At 35.6% G+C, this 16,697-nt stretch overlaps 1 protein-coding gene across 1 annotated transcript in view; it reads left to right on the forward strand.

Annotated features, from left to right (window-relative positions):
• Positions 1 to 16,697, forward strand: part of LOC134529374 (fibulin-1-like) — a 539,830-nt gene that overhangs the window by 142,400 nt on the left and 380,733 nt on the right. The window contains exons 6-8 of the mRNA XM_063363371.1: positions 1,419 to 1,528; positions 6,988 to 7,119; positions 16,292 to 16,366. Coding sequence (XP_063219441.1) covers positions 1,419 to 1,528; positions 6,988 to 7,119; positions 16,292 to 16,366 — 317 coding nt within the window. The remainder of the gene's footprint in view (positions 1 to 1,418; positions 1,529 to 6,987; positions 7,120 to 16,291; positions 16,367 to 16,697) is intronic.

Here is a 16,697-nt window from a genome sequence, read left to right on the forward strand (position 1 = left end):
CAACCTTTACGCCATAATACTAGATGACGTAAGAGGCTTATCGGAGACTTTACACATGGATGCTTAAGCTTCAATAAGGAATTTGTGTTCTTTCTAAGGCAAAAGTCTTTTGAAGTTTTTCAAATTCCTAATTTTCGAATTTTCGAGGAATAAAACGGAAATTGTTAGGAATTTTGAGTCATTTTGGAGGAATTTTGAGTCCAAAATGGCCGTCGTTACGTCACAAATCTAAGATGGTGGTTCGGATCCAGCTCCGCACCCAGAACCCAGTTTCCGGAGCCCCATTTATACACTACTTAGGTCACCTAAAATTTTGCGTTATTGAGATTACTATCTTACAAAAATATAACGGACACTTTTGGTCTATTACTAGTATTTTCCTTCCTGTCTACCTGAAAATGTAGGTAGGATGCAATCATAAATTTATAATTACATGTTTACTAAGAATTCTCCTTGATGGTTTTTGCAGATGAATCAATGCTTAAAATAAAAAAAACTGTACCAGTAAATTAATAATGTATAATAATGTTCGCATTCCTTTACAGCCATTGTCAATACAAGAAAAAATACATTCGAGAATCAGTAGAAATATTAAAACACCCAGTAATAGACAAGATGGCTACAAATTAAGCAAAATATGGAACCCACTCTTCAGAAATCCTCAAAACATAGCTCCACATGCAACATCAGACATATCGCCCCTGATTGGCAAAACAGCCCAGCAAACCAGAAGAATAGAAGGTTCTGATTGGCCCACAGCTGCAGCCAATCAGGAAGTACCTTCCCCTCGGGCGAGAGTATATAAAGATAGGATAACTTGTATGCAGGTTTTACCTGGGCCCAACTTATCTAGAGCTAGACATGGCGCCAATCGCTGCCATGGCCTAAGCACACGATTCATGCGACCCTCTCCCTGCATGGCTAATACCAGCATGACTAGGCGTATAGGCTTCGGCCTGAGACGCGCTTAGGTCCTTCCCTAACCTGTACCCCTCCCAAATACACTTAGTTTTAGTTAGGTTAGGAAAAAAAAATTTTAAATGAAAAAAATCGTAAGAACCTCAGTAGATAACTGCTGCCTGATGATGGCGACTGCAATGTCGACTGAAACGTCGGTGAATTATTCGTCAAGGACACGGCTACAACCCAGAAGCCAAGCTACTTAATGATGTTTAGTTGCTAAATATTATTATTTACATGTGTGTTTATTGGTTACAAGTTTATCAGCAACTACGCTTGTCACAAACAACCAAATGTTTTAATTGTCAGTGACCATTTTAGATGATATATGTGAAATGCCCGTTCGTAACAACTTGTAATTACGAGGCCTTATTTCTTACAATCTTAGTAGGCTTGTACCTTTATAAAATGAGCCAGACGTTATTCGTTGAGTCTTAATTGTATGTTTATTTTTCCAGGTGCGCAGTGAACAACCCGTGTGCGCACAAGTGCCTGGACACCGGGATTGCGGTGGAGTGCTCGTGCCGCCAGGGATACCAACTTGGGGTGGACGAGAGGAGTTGTTACGGTACGTCGCGTATGCCATTCCCAACATTCATCAAGCAACCAGTACAATCCACACTGAACTCCCCTGGCAACCTGATGTGGTATTCAGGCCTAAGGTCACATTAGTTTTTAAGTGAAATTACATTAAAATCAAACTGAAACATACGGGTACCAGAATGGAAATGGTCTTACATATTTCGTCTTTATATCTTCTTAAATGTCGTTTCGTAACATATGGATGGTCATCGAAAATTATTACCAGAATCGTAAACCGTTATTCTAAAATAAATATATAATGTACATATATACAAGTGTGGCCTCTTAAAATGTTCAAAAAGGTTTTTAAGTTTTTCATTTACCTTATTCTTCTTCAATATGGGCGTCATTTGTAGTGCTGGTGTTATCTAGACTATTTTCAATATACTGCCTCGTCTTCTGAATCGTGTCCATAGTTAAGTTGCAATTGCTGCGCTACCCTATATATAAAGTGCTGGATGTTAGTTATCGTCACAGTGGACACTGTTTTTTCAAAGTGTCCCCACTGAAAAAAAATTATACTGGTGTTAGAAAGCACAATCAACGAAAAGGAAGCACAATCTTAAGTTCACATGACCACGAGGAAGCACAATAATAAAGTAAGCACAATCAACAAAAAAAAAAAAAATTGGAAGCGCAATCAACGAAAATGATACACAGTCAGAAAATGAAGCACATTCGACAAAGGTAGGCACAATAGGAAGTACAATCACCGAGAAGGAAGCACAATAAAAAGGAAGCACATTTTGAAGCACAATCAACTAGAAGGAAGCACAATAAAAAAATAAGCGCAATCGAAAAAACAATCAAACAAAAAGGAAGCACTCAGTCCTAATTAAAAATCAGATTATGTAATATAAAACGAAAAAAATTTTGAAATCTCAATAATTGAATTATTCTTCTATAATATACACATGCAAGTGATTATTTTATGTAGCCAGCTGCCCTCGGATTTTTAAGTATGAATGCTATTTCATCGATGTGCGAGCAGTTTCCTCTACGATCCGATGCCACGAACAATCTCAGGTGATGAATCAATATGTTTGGATCTTCCCAAAGCATATAATCAATCTCTTCTGCTATCGTCATTTTCCTGGAATGTCTGTTATTAATAATTTTAAGATCACTATCGTTCCAGTGTTCATCATAATATTTATCAGAATATAATTTGTCATGCCGTTTCCATCATTTCGGTCTCAGGGTTTCATCAAAGCTTTCGATCTTGCCAGCTTTAGGTGCTTCATCACAGTCTTCAGTTTTGTCACCTGTTTCAGAGTCACTGTCGCCATCACCTTAGAAGTCAGCGTCTTCACCCAGGTTACTGTAAGAATTCGAAATCGTTGACACCGATGCTTCTTCATAATATTCAAGCTTCCTTTTTAAGAGCCCATCATTTTTACAAAGTATGGAGTATCCAACTGAACTCGGCTTGAATGTATTTTCACAAATCACAAATCACTTCAGTCTTTTTACTTCAGTCTTCCATAAATCATTAGCATTCTAAAATTAAGATAAATTATTACAAAAAGAGCTTCTGACAGCTCGTTAACTTCTCCTTTGTTTTGCAAGGATAGAGTTCTAGCAGAATATAGAATTTATTGTAATTTTTGTATTATTGTTTGTGATCTTGGTTAGTAAAATGTACGTTAGTTTTGTCCGTGTGGTCCTGATTTTGTTAGTTTTTTTACATGTGCTCCTGATTATTCCTGTCAATATTTTGTTGGTTTCTACAAATTCTTCTGGTCATTAATGTTGTCTCTTCTGCTGGTGTACTCCAAGTGCTTCTGGATAATTCTGTGAAATCAATCTCTGCATGATATTTTTTTTATTAATGTGGCATGTAATATTATTCAGATTTTTGTTTAAATTATTTAGTTACTTTTGCTAAATCAACACATAAAATATTTAAATCAGTTGAAATTTAAAAAAAAACTATTACTCAGTTAAATAATATGCTTTGAGACAAATGAGAAGCAATAACATGCAAGACGAACTTCATTATCCTTGATGTCAAACGAAGCCTACCTTCCATTGTGACCAAGAGTAAGCATCCCGCATCCCCTCAAAAAAAATAATATTAACCTCAACACAACACGTGATGCCATTTATTGCCGGGAATAGGAACTACTTGGAGCAAATTTCTTGCATGAGATAAATTAACTCTCACTGACAAAATATTAAAAAAATTATATTTAAGTAATGGATCCAATTTAAAAATCTCAATTAACATGTGCTATTAGTCTCAGAAACTACTATGGATCCCTGTTCTTGTCTGCAGCTCTATCGGAAGGACACAGGTGTAAGCTCTGCAACAACGAATTTATCTTGAGAAAGAATGGTACACAACACAAGAATAAAGACTGTGCTAAAAATATGCTACGTCAAATGATAAGTTTCGTTCGTAGTAGCAAGTTGTTTACCCAAAGAGAAACCTTAATAAGACATGACAGAAATTGTAACGCAAAGCCTGCTTACAAGATAGAGGACAACCATGTTACTTAAGAATGTGATGAAGCACCTAAAGCTGGCAAAATCGAAATCTGTGATAAAGCCGTGAGACCGAAACTATGGTAACGGCATGATAAAATTATGTATTCTGATCAAGATTACGGTGAACACTGGGACGACAGTGATCTTAAAAATATTAATAACCGACATCCAGGAAAATGATGATAGCGGAAGGAATTGATTATGTGTCATAGCAAAATGCTAACATATTGGTTGATCGCCTGAGACAGTTGGTGGAATCGGTTCGTGGAGGAAACTACCCGCACCTCTACAACATAGCTTCCACACTTAAAGAACTGAGGGAAGCTGGATAAATACAAAAATCACTTGTTTAACTTGCATGAGTATAATACTGAAAAATAAATAAATAATTTAGATTTCCAATTTTTGTTTTGTTTCATTTATTGTCATCTTATTTATAACTACGACTTAGTTCCCATCATACAGTTCATTTTTTTAATGTTGCTTTTCGTTGATTTTACTGTTTGTTGATTGTGCTTCTGATCGTGCTTCCGTTTTTGATTGTACTTCCTCTTTATCGAATGTGCTTCCGATTGTGCTTTTTTTCTTTGATTGTTCTTCCGATTGTGCCTACTTTTCGTGTATTGTGCTTCTTTTTTGTCGAATGTGCTTCCGATTGTTCTTCCTTTTCTGATTGTGCTTCCATTTCATTGATTGTGTATCGTTAAGTCTGTAATCAGGACATGATTGGTCTCGTGTTTCGTAGATGTCTGGTTTGAACTCCTGACATTAGACATTGTCTTTAAAAATCTTTTTTGATTATCATCTAAAAATACCTCTTGGTTCGGAGATGCGTGGCCTATACAACTATCACTGTACAGGACCCAGTTGGAATGTATTCTAAGTATCGAAAAACTAGACTTCCATGGTAGGCATAGCGACAACATGTTTATTTCTTCAGTAATGTATGTTGTTTTGAGTCGTTTTTCGTAGAGAAAATGATTAATAAACTTCACGAAAGGTAATGGGAAAAAAAATTAAAAATTTATTTTAAGTTTTAGTTACTCTTATCACTGACTGTAAATCGAACCAAAGATGGGATTCAATCGAGACAATCATTATTTTAATGATTAATTTTTTGAATATTTATGGCATTTCCCCAGAATTTATAGCTAAATAATTAGGAATTTCAAAGATGGCGTGCAATATGGCAGACACACTGGCAATAAATGATTACTTATCTCTAATGGATAAACATTAAACAAATATGGCGGTAGCTTACTCTAGCAGACGAAAACAAGATGGTGGCAACTAGCAGATGAAAACAAGTTGGTGGCTTCCAGCAGACGAAAGGCATTAGTGGTGGTAAATAAGTCTGTAGGTGGCTTCCATGGAGGAAGGATCTGTCGTCATTTTTTTTTTGTCATCACCAGATTCTAACTGAAGACTCCATGAACAAAGTGATTTTTTAAATATTTTTTTATAAAAAATTTGATTAATTAATTTTTATACTGTTAAAAAAAATTCCAAATTGTTGTGATAATAATTACGGATTTTCAATATGGCTAAATGTGTTATATATATTTTTTGTAATTTTTTATATATTTTTAAAATTTTCCCAATTTCCTAGAAAATACGGATTTTTATTTTGATGGTACGGTGTCATAATCAAAGATGGCGGAATGTTTTTTAAAGAAAATTGAATTACTTTTTTATTAATTTAAACAGTTTTACTAAATTTCTGCTAAATATTTTCCGATATTAAAAATGGTGGCTGTAACGAAATGTACAATGTACCAGAATCCAAGATGGTGGGTGTGGCGTAAGCAAGGACTTTTCTTTTTTTAATTGAATTGTAATTAAGTTCTTTAAATATTTGTTATTAATAAACTAAATATTTACTCTCGCCGGGATTTGAACCGAGAACCGATATCGATTGAGTAACTAAAAATAAATTAAACTATTATATATTTGTTATTTTTTGATCAAAAATTAAAGAATGTTATGATTACGGTCTATTTAAGGGTGAAAATCAAGGTCAATGCTACCCACCAGAGGCTCACTGGAGCCTTTCCATAGGGAATTTAAGCCTTAATGAGGAATTTGGGTTCTTTCGAAGGCAAAAGTCTTTTGAGACATTTCGGATTTTTAATTTTTTAATTTTTGAGAAATAAAACGTGATATATTCCATATAAACGGGTACCCCCGAAATAGGGAAATTTCTAGAAACTTTTGAGTCATATTGAGGCATTTTTGAGGATATTTTAGTCCAGGATTTCCACCGTGACGTTATCGGAGATGTAGGTTCCAAGGAAGCAGACACCACTGCCACCACCACACCCATAACACAATCCCCGGATTAGCAAAAAAATATACTAATAATATCTATACATGGTTAATTTTTATTGTACTCTATTGCATTATATTGTCGCTTAACGTCCCGTTGTCAAGCTAGGTCATTTAAAACGGTAACATAGAACAACACAAACCAGGTATGATCGGAAAGGCATATATTGAAGGGAAATTCTAGCATTAGTCAAACAATTTTGAGACACATTGCAAACCAGAGTTCAGGATGTATGATCGGGATTTGAACCCGGATCCTCTGCAATGCGAGCAAGAACCTTATTGCATTGACACCTCACTTGCATGCACAAGCTTGGTGAATGTAATGAAATATATATTATTGTATTTTAACTGGAGCAAGTAGATATATTTGGTTTTATTAAACATCTGCGTAAAATTTATCATTATTAAGTTGAATACAATTATAAAATAAAAATATGTGAATTCATTTAAACGTATTTGTCTAACTTTACACATTTTAACAGTGTGCTTATAGTTCATACCTATATATATATTATTTTTATATATTAACATTATCTTGTATTCTTTGTAATAATATCACGTTTGCTTAAAAAATTTTCAGAAGTATAATGTGATGGTGTGAATTTATTTAACGCATCCTTGTTTCAGACATAGACGAATGCATTCTTAAAATGGACAGGTGTGACCCCGAAACACAGCATTGCAAGAATGAACCAGGAAGCTACATATGCATCAACGCGGATGGCCAAGCTGTTAAACCACCCTCTGGACAAAATCCTGGCAAGTCTATAATACAGTAACCCCACATTTCACTCACACTGTGTTCGCATGTACTCATAGTGACGTGTGGCATAATGCTGGACGAATTGCATGTTGTAGTATTATAAATACTAAAACATAGACTCGCATAACATCAGACTTAAAGTTAATTAATTGCCGGTTTCTCAAATTCTTGTTATGTTAAGAAACTGTACTGATTATGTTATAGGTCTTTGTTTGCAAAATTTTATTTTTTCCAAGTATGGTTGACTTTGATCTTTCATTGATATGCCCTTCAACAAATTATTTTTTGGTGGTAAAACTGATATATAGATATAAACAAAGATGGAATTAGTTTTTAGCTTACTTTAGGATTATGTTATTGTGGAAAACAGTGTAATTTTTAATATTTATAAACATAAAATTTAAGATAAATATTATCAGACCATAAATTTTAATAACAAAAGACAGATATGGCTAACTTAAAATAATCGTTTCAAACATGATACGATTGTAAAATAATTTTTCGAATACTAAAATACCACAGCAACAAAGTAGTTCCAATTGAATTACTTTTTTATTTTTATTTACATAACTAAAATTATTGGTTAATGTTATAAAAATTCAGGTAAAATGCGATGGCTCAAAGAATCTATAACAGGAAGCTTATTAGTGCTTGTAATTAATGTATTGACAAGTACTAAATACCCAATCTATAATAATATTATAAAGCGGAAAGATTTGCTTGTTTGTTTGTATTGAATAGGCTCCGAAACTACGGGACCGATTTGAAAAATTCTTTTTCATTAGAAGCCGACATTATCCCTGATGAACATAGGCTACTTTTTACCGCGTTATTTATTAACCACATTATTTAAAGAACATATTTTAATTTTTATATCTTTGTAATTCAGTAACTAGCAACTGTCCGTCGTCGTCGTGTCTCTCTTGAGGCTCGCGTTCCCACCACCGCCTGCCTCTGCTCCCGCGCCCCGCCCACACCCCGCTCGGCTAGCTGGGAAGCAGCATTTCACCTAAGAGTCACTGCGGTGCGGGAGGGGAGTCAATGTCACAAAATAAAGTGCCACGCGGCTCACTCGCGCGGTCGGCTCCCTACGCAGCGGTTGTGTGCGATTTCGTATATTTTTCCTTGAAAATATTTTGAATGTTTTATAATTTTTCAATCACCACTTCATATACAGGCTAATTCCTGTTCAACACTTCGTCTGTTTTTGTTGCATAAGTGCGCACGCATGATACAATTTATTTAAATATAAAATATAGACAGAGAAAGAGTGATATATATATATATTATTTATATATATATAGTGAGATAGAGAGAGACAGATATAAGTTGAGATAGAGCGAGGTATAGGGAATGAAATGGGTTAGATAAAGAGATATATAGATGTATAGAGCTATATAGAGATTTATGTATAGAAGAGATAGAGATAGTGTGAGGTATATATGTATATATGTAGATATAAAGAGATAAATAGCGATAGAGAGATACATAGGTGTATAAAGATGTAGATAGAGATAAATATATGTTTAGAGAGATGGACAAATGATTTGTATATGTGTAACTACTTCAAACATATTACAAAACAAAACTGATTGAGGCATTGCAATGCATGCCGAGCATTAACTAGATAATGGAATCTTTTCAATATTAGTAATCTCTTATTTTTCAGCTTTTTTCTATAGTGCTTTATAGAGTCAAGATAACATACAGACCACCAATTTATATATATATATATATATATTAATATATATAGGTAAATAATTATACACTGGCAGAACAACGTCTGTCGGGATCTGAATGTGATATAAATTATTTTGCACACTTGACATTCAAATTAAGAAGACAATTACCAACTACATCTTATTTCGAAAAAGGTCCCCTTCACCCTGTGTTCAGCCTGGGTAACGCCGGGTACTGCAGCTAATACTCAATATTTTTGTTAATTTTTAAGCCATGCATTATAATCCCTTGGACGGTTATCCAAAACAAAAATACCTTCTTCAATAACTCAGGATTTGTTTACATATTTTGCGCTACTCCTCTTTATATTGTAGATTAACCAAGATGGCAATAAAATCAATTAAATAGCAACCTTCATCGAAACAAAAAAAATACAAAAATCGGAATATTATAATTTTGTTTGAACTGGATTGTGTTAAATGAGCACAGAAAAAAAACTATTTAAAGTCATGCATAAACTTAATTTGTGAAAATGAACTGCGCGAGCACCAAAAAATACTATTTTTAATATCATGATATCAGTGGTTATTATTTGCGTTTCTGTAAAGAACTAAACACTTACCATTAAGTGTACATGCAGACCTGCCTCGGCCTCGCGCCTAGCACAAGCCCGTGTCCGTCACCCGCTCACAGCCGCGAGGGGCTGGGTAACCCAGGAAGGTGCTGGCAACGTGGCAGCCTGCCTTCGCCTTCACCCTGCGTGTTTTCCACATCCCCCTGCTGACCCCCCACCCCAAAACCTCTCAAACCATGTGCGTGAGCCTAGCGTCCTCAATGTTTCCATTACAAAAAAGCATACTGCGTATGTTTTGATAGATGGAGTATCAGCACCACTGACTATTTAAATAATTAAACACAATCTAGAGTGTAGTTAGGTTTGCTGTTTAATTGATTAAATGAATAGCCTGAAATATATGATACTTTGAATAATGTATCACATCATATCGCCATTTGGAAATTAAAAATTAAAAATTTTAAAAAAACATAGCACTACTCAGATCTTTTTGATTTTTCATATCTGATTTTATTTAACAAGACGTGCGATGGTTTTCTCCATGTGAATCTGATTATTTATGTCAAATTTGTATTTGTTTTCTCTGTGTGCTCTTTATTATTCCTGTGGGGACACTAAGTGCTCCAGATTATTCATGCCAGTATTTTGTTGGTTTTCTCCGTGTGCTGCTTGTTATTCCTAACGAGACTTCTGCTGGTATTTTCCAAGTTATTCTAGTTATTCCTGAGAAAATTATCCCTGTGTGTATTTTTTTGTTATGAGACCAGCAGTTTTATTCAGAGTTTCGTTTAGTTAGTGAATTTCTGTTAAAAAAATTCTACACTTACAATATTTTATTAGGTGGCATTCAGCCAAAAAATGTTTCATTAACATACACATACTTTTCCTAAGAAAACTGAGAAACATTAGAAAGTATACTTCACACAAAATTATTAATTACTCAGTTAATTACTATGCCTTGAAACAGCTAAGATATAAGACGAAATTCCTTCTCCTTGGTGTCTAGCGAAGCCCAACTTTTCTTGCGATTGTGAGTGTGTATCCCGCATCCTACATGAAAGAGCGACTGTCTATGAACAGCATAACTAAAAAAAGAATCACTACTCACTCTATTACAATGCCTTTGAATCAGTTGAAAAACACTGTCATGCAATACGAATTTCCTTCTTCTTGATGTCTAGCGAAGTGCTTCTTCTCTTTTGATCGTGAGTGAGATTCCCGCATACCACATAAAAAATAAATAATATTTACCTCAAGAGAATATGTAACGACATCAGTTGGCAAGAGTCGGGACTACTAGCAATAAGTTCTTTTAAATGATATAAATTAACTGTCTTGTATAAATTCGTTTGAGCAGTTGAAGCTCATGACAGTTCAAACCATAGAGAGGTGGAGCCATAGACAATTGTAAAGTTGTAGCAGTTGGAGTCCATCGTATATTAGCGATCATATCCTACTGATAGAAACGTATACTACTGAGTTGAATGTTCGTGTAAATGCACGTCCTCTTCGTTAAATGTCTGTCTGTAGAACCGTATTGTCCTTATAGAATTATATTTTTGTTATGGGATTGTATCCTACTGATGTGATCGTATCCCTCTGATGAGAAATTATTACCGTCATGAAATCATATTTCTGTGACGAGATCATATCTTACCGCAATGAATGTAGTGCCAAAATGCTTCCTTTGTTGAAAGTGTGTCCAGTGTGTGTCCAGTGTGTGACCATTATATGTCCAATGTGTGTTCAGTGTGTCCAGTGAGTGTTCAGTGTGTCCAGTGTGTGTCCTTTTTGTCAAAAATGTGTTCAGGGCGTCCAGTGTGTGTATATAGCATGTCAAGTGTGTGTCCATTGTGTGTATATTGCATGTCAAGTGTGTGTACAGTATGTCCAAAATGTATAATTTGCTTTTTCAGTGTGTGTCCAGTGTGCGTCATTTATGCCGAATGTGTATCGAATGAGTGTCTAGTGTGTCTTTTATGACGAATGTGTGTACTTTTTGTCGAATGTGTTTCAGTGTGCATGCGTTGTGTATCCAGTGTGTGTTCAGTGTATGTCAAGTTTGTGTGCATTGTGTCCTTTTTAACGAATGTGTGTCCTTTTTGTTGCATGTGTGTCCTTTTTGTAAAATGTGTATCCTCTTTGTAAAATGGTGTCCAGTGTGTCCAGAGTGTACCCTGTGTGTCCAGTGTCTCTAGTGTGTGTCCAGTGTGTGTGTCTCTTTTTTTGAATGTGCATCCTGATGTGCTTCCTTTTTTGAATAAATTTTTGATTCGTGTATTAAAGTAAATTGATCGTGTTTTGACTCGCATATTATTCCAGCGGCCGTGGGTGTTTAAGCGAGTCCCAACGACAGGGACATCAGTCCATCTCTGACCGTGGTACAATGCAGATCGGATCTTTTCAGTACATTTCCTGATATTCCGTCTGTTTTTCAATGACAACCTTGATAGACTGTCTACCATCAGCAGCGCAGTCCTCGAGGGCAGCGACGCAAATAACTGCAGAGATCCTGGTGGAAGGTTTAGCATTGTCGACACAGATTGCTGCGGCGGCGACAGCAGCAGGGACCTCTATGGCAGCGACACCGACGGCGACGTAGATACCAATCGTATATGTGATACCGACTACAGAGAATAAATCATCAGGTGATGTTCCATCAGTGAAGTTGAGCCAGTAACTTCATATAATTCAAGTATCGATGATATTTCATCCCGTCAGTGAAAATACTGTTATATGGTGTCATTCACCAAGAGTTCAAACGCTTGCAGACACGAAAGAGGCGGATGTCGGAAAAATGCTCAAAGAATACTGTTTCAGTGCATCAAATGTAGTAAATTAATTTTACGACTAGGTATTATAAATCTACATTATGAAATCTTCACTGGATCAGTTAAGTGCAAGTAAAAACTTGTTTGCCAAAATTAAACTGGTTGTTGTTTTGACTCGTGTCTCATGCCAGTCGCTGCTAGCATATAGGTGAGTACTGGATGATGCGACTCTCAGTCCATCTCTGGCTCTGGTGCAGTGCGGATCGACTTGTTTAACTGGTCTGGTGCATAGGTCTCGTAATCGGCTATTCCTGATAGCTTGATGACGTCTGTACCATCTTTAACGACAGCCTCGATGAAAGTAGTTCTATCATCAACAGTGCATACCTCGATGGCAACGTTTCTGACAGCTCCAGAGATCCCGATGGCAACTACGGCAGTGACAACGCAGATCCTGTTGGCAACGGCGTCAACAGTCGCACCTACTGTTCCAGCAGAGCAGGAGATTTCAATGTTTGCAGTTTCTTCAGGAGCAGTACAATGTTTGTCAACAGTGCGAGTGACATCGATTAAGGACGCATTCAACTGACGGTGTTCCATTAACCAAGTGCACGTACTGTAACAGCATAAAAATATGAAAATTCTTGATTTCATAATACATGATTTTAATAATAAATCTAAACGCATTAGAAATCAGTGCAACAGACGTTATTGTCAGTTTATACACTATGGAAGATTAAAATGACACATCAGGAATTGTGATGGACTAGTGGCGCATTCATCGGGACCAAAATGTCCCTTCTGTGGCAAGACTATTGTGCACATATTCAGTGCGAGGCAATACTAAATATATCACTGCCCTCTCAATGAAACATGTTTGCCGTATGTATTATTCATCTGTCATGTGGAGATGCCCTGAAATTACATTCCAAAGTAAGCAAAGAAGACTTTAAGGATCGAGAAACGTTAGTAATATGCTTGTTTTTTTTGTTATTGTGTAATTAATTTTTATTTGTAATTTTTTTTATTTCTTGAGCCAAACAATGCCAGGAAGATGAGAGCAGCAGAAAAGATTTGTTATATGTCATGGGAAGATACTAACATAATATTGTCTGGCAGGTTTATATTTCTATTTGCTTCGCTTCGTGGAGGAAACTATTCGTACATCAACTTGCAAATGCATGTTGTACCTGCTTTCATATTAATGTGAAAAAATTATATTTTGTACTGAAAAACATTATCAATTTATTTTATAAATTTTAGTTCTAACTAAGACTTAGTTCTCGCAGTTAAACTTTGAACTGAAAATTGTAAAAATTATCATTAACTAATAAAATTGAGAGTTACAATAGAGCCATTCCAGCAATCGGGGCCAGTTAGAGCAAAATGCAATTGTAATAAGTTGAAACCGAATGTACTTGGAGGAATTGGCGCTATTGTAGCTGGGTCCTAACGTATCCTTTCGTATTCGAGCTAATATGTTCTAGCGATCGTATCTCATCGAATTTTATATGCGTCCTCTTTTGAATGTACTTCCATATGTGCGTCCTTTTTTTCGATTGAGCCTTCCAAAGTGCTTCCTTTACATTGGATGTGTGTCCAATGTGTGTCTATTTCGTTGATTGTGTGTCCCAATGTGCTTCCTTTTCGTTGAATGTGTGTCCAACATGTGTTCTTGTCACTGTAATTTATTCGGGTTGTGCGTTCATGATTGAATGTGCTTCCAATGTTGTGTCCTTTTTTCGAATGTGCATCCTCGTATGCTTCCTTTTCGTTGAATGTGAGTCCAAATGTGTAAACATTTTGTCAAATATATTGCTTTAGTGTGCTTCTAAATATCCTTCCCTTTTTTTGAATGTGCATCCTTTTTGTCGAATATGCGTAGTCTTGTCTGTAGTGAGGACAGGATATTCAATTGTTCAAACACTTTTTGGTCTTGTAGTAATCATAAAAAAATTTTTCAGGGAATCTTGGTACTATAGTAGGTGTAAAACATGCTTATTTTATTGGCATAATTGCTTGTAATATATTATATCCATATTGTAGGTCTGAGAGTTCGGAGACTCTTGTGTTTCCCGAGAAATAGGTCATATTTGTTTTCAAGAATGCCAAGTATCGACTAAGAAGGCCTCGAGTTTCGTAGATGTTTTGTATACACACCTGACATTGTACATGACCATTACTCGTAGTTTTGACAATCTTGGCCATTTTTTCTTACATTGGTCATGACTTCGTTGAAAGGTATTCCAAGTATCGTAGAAGAAGGCCTTGTGTTTCGGAGACACTTGGTATATATGCCTGACATTGTACATGGTCTAGCTACATGGTTCGGAGACACTCATACTACATGCTTGTCATTGGTTTTTACTATATTAAAAAGTAGGTACTGGAAAAATATCTTGTGGTTCGGAGATTGTTATCCTATATGCATGTAGTTGACACTATAATATTAAAAAAGAACACCGAATGCAGCATTCATTGTAACCATAGTGATATCGAGTAACATTTTTATTCAGCTGGGTAGTAGTCCTTGTTTGTCGTGAGGATGATTAATTTAAAAACTCTTTTAGAGCATAAATTAATTTTGCATCGACTGAGGATCGAACCAAGTATTGAAATGAATTGAATCAATCTTTGCATTAATAGGCGTTTTTTGATGATTTTTAAACTGTTTCCGAATTTCTAGGTTAATATATAAATATTTTTAAGGTGGTGGCCAATATGGACTGTATCTTACTGTAGGCTGGTAGATTAGGAATTTAAGCCACTTTTAAGTATATTTAACATACTTAATAAAAAAAGCATTTTAACATAAAAATTATTTTTTTTGCATTGGGCAAGGATCGAACCAAGGAAGGAAATCTGTCGAGGCAATCAGTATATTAAAAGGTGATTTTTATTATTTTTGGTAGTTATTCCGAAAATCTAGGGTAATAATTACAGATGCTGCTAAGATGTCCGGAAAGATGGTGGATGCCATGGTAATAAATACTACTCGCTTCATGGGTGGTAAAATGAAACCAATATGGCAGCAGCACCCTCTAGCAGACAATGTGTGTACTATGTGACAGTAGTGCTCCTTGTATCGAGTATTGAAAACAAGATGGTGGCAACACTCTCTTGCAGATGATATGTGCACTAAGTGACACTAGCGCTCCTAGTAGTAAGTATTGAAGTCAAAGGTGGTGGCAGTGGCCTCTAGCAGTTGTTGCTATTATTTACTGGTATAAGAAAAAATTACAAGTTCTAATGATATGTGTTATTTATTACATAGCTTATTCAATTCTCAGTCTGGTAAATCTCTCATTGGCCGTGTGATAAAGGCGTATATTTACGTTCTAGAGATCTTAGCTGCCGTGGTCCGAATCACCTCGCATCGAATGTATTTTGTATAAAAATACATTTTGTATGTCGAAAAGGTTAATAAAACATTGTTAGATATGAGAAAATCAACCTTACATGCATGAGACAGTCCGATGCTGGCGCTCTCTAAGAATAAACAGCATAAACAAAGATGATAGACATTACAACATCCAAGATGGTGACCTCCAGCAGAAAAAAATAAACAATTGGTGGCTGTGACATCATCCAAGATAGCGGCCATTGGCAGACGAAAACCAGATGGCAGTTGTCACATCAGAATCTAAAAAAATGGCTGTGACATAATCCAAGATCATAGCTGTACCTTCAGAATCCAAATTCGGCTAAGTTTCTACTGTAAAGAAGAGAGATTAACAATGGTGAGTGGGGCATTATATTTCAAGATGGCGAAATTAAAGATGGTTGCAATGGTGAAGGTCAAAGTCAAGGTTTAAGTCAATGGTAAAGGTCAAATTTCAAGGTCAAAGGCCTTTCAATATGGCCGCTGTGATGTTGTGTGGTTGGTGGTCACTGACCCCATCCACAATCCACAACCAGAAACCAGTACCAGGAACACCATTTATGTACTACTCTCTTTTCCTATAATTATGTCAACTACATGGTGCCAAGTGATAAGTTTTGGAACATGTGGTATATTTGTTTACTAAGTTCTTCGAAAAATATTGTGTGAGTTGCGTACAAGTGAACAGCTAGAGATATCGGATTAGTAATCGCCTGCACCAATACTTAAAAAGTCACCAATACATTATTTTATGATTGCAGTCAATTCTTCCGAGTCCAACAACATGAAATGCCCGGCTGGTTACCAGTACAATAAAAATGCACAAGTCTGTGATGGTAAGTAATTGTATTTACTTCTGCATGTTTATGTACTTTACTGTCGAAAAAAAAGTTTTACATATTTCATTAAAGTTTTGATATATATCCCAGAAATCAGTGTCTTGCTAATAACAGTTGAGAGGACAAAACATAATGGTTCTGATATAAAGAAAAATGTGAAGTTTTTATTTATAGACACATTTTTTAAAATTTTTAAATTCTTCACCTTGCACAAAATGATTTGCGACTACAAATTTTTATATTAAACTATTCTTGGTGAGATGTCAATGCTAAATGTAATTTAGCTAGCAGTGGTTTCTCCAATGTTTAGAATGTAATCTTCTCAATT

The sequence above is a fragment of the Bacillus rossius genome, chromosome 2, assembly GCF_032445375.1.
Source record: "Bacillus rossius redtenbacheri isolate Brsri chromosome 2, Brsri_v3, whole genome shotgun sequence".
Lineage (NCBI taxonomy): Eukaryota > Metazoa > Arthropoda > Insecta > Phasmatodea > Bacillidae > Bacillus > Bacillus rossius.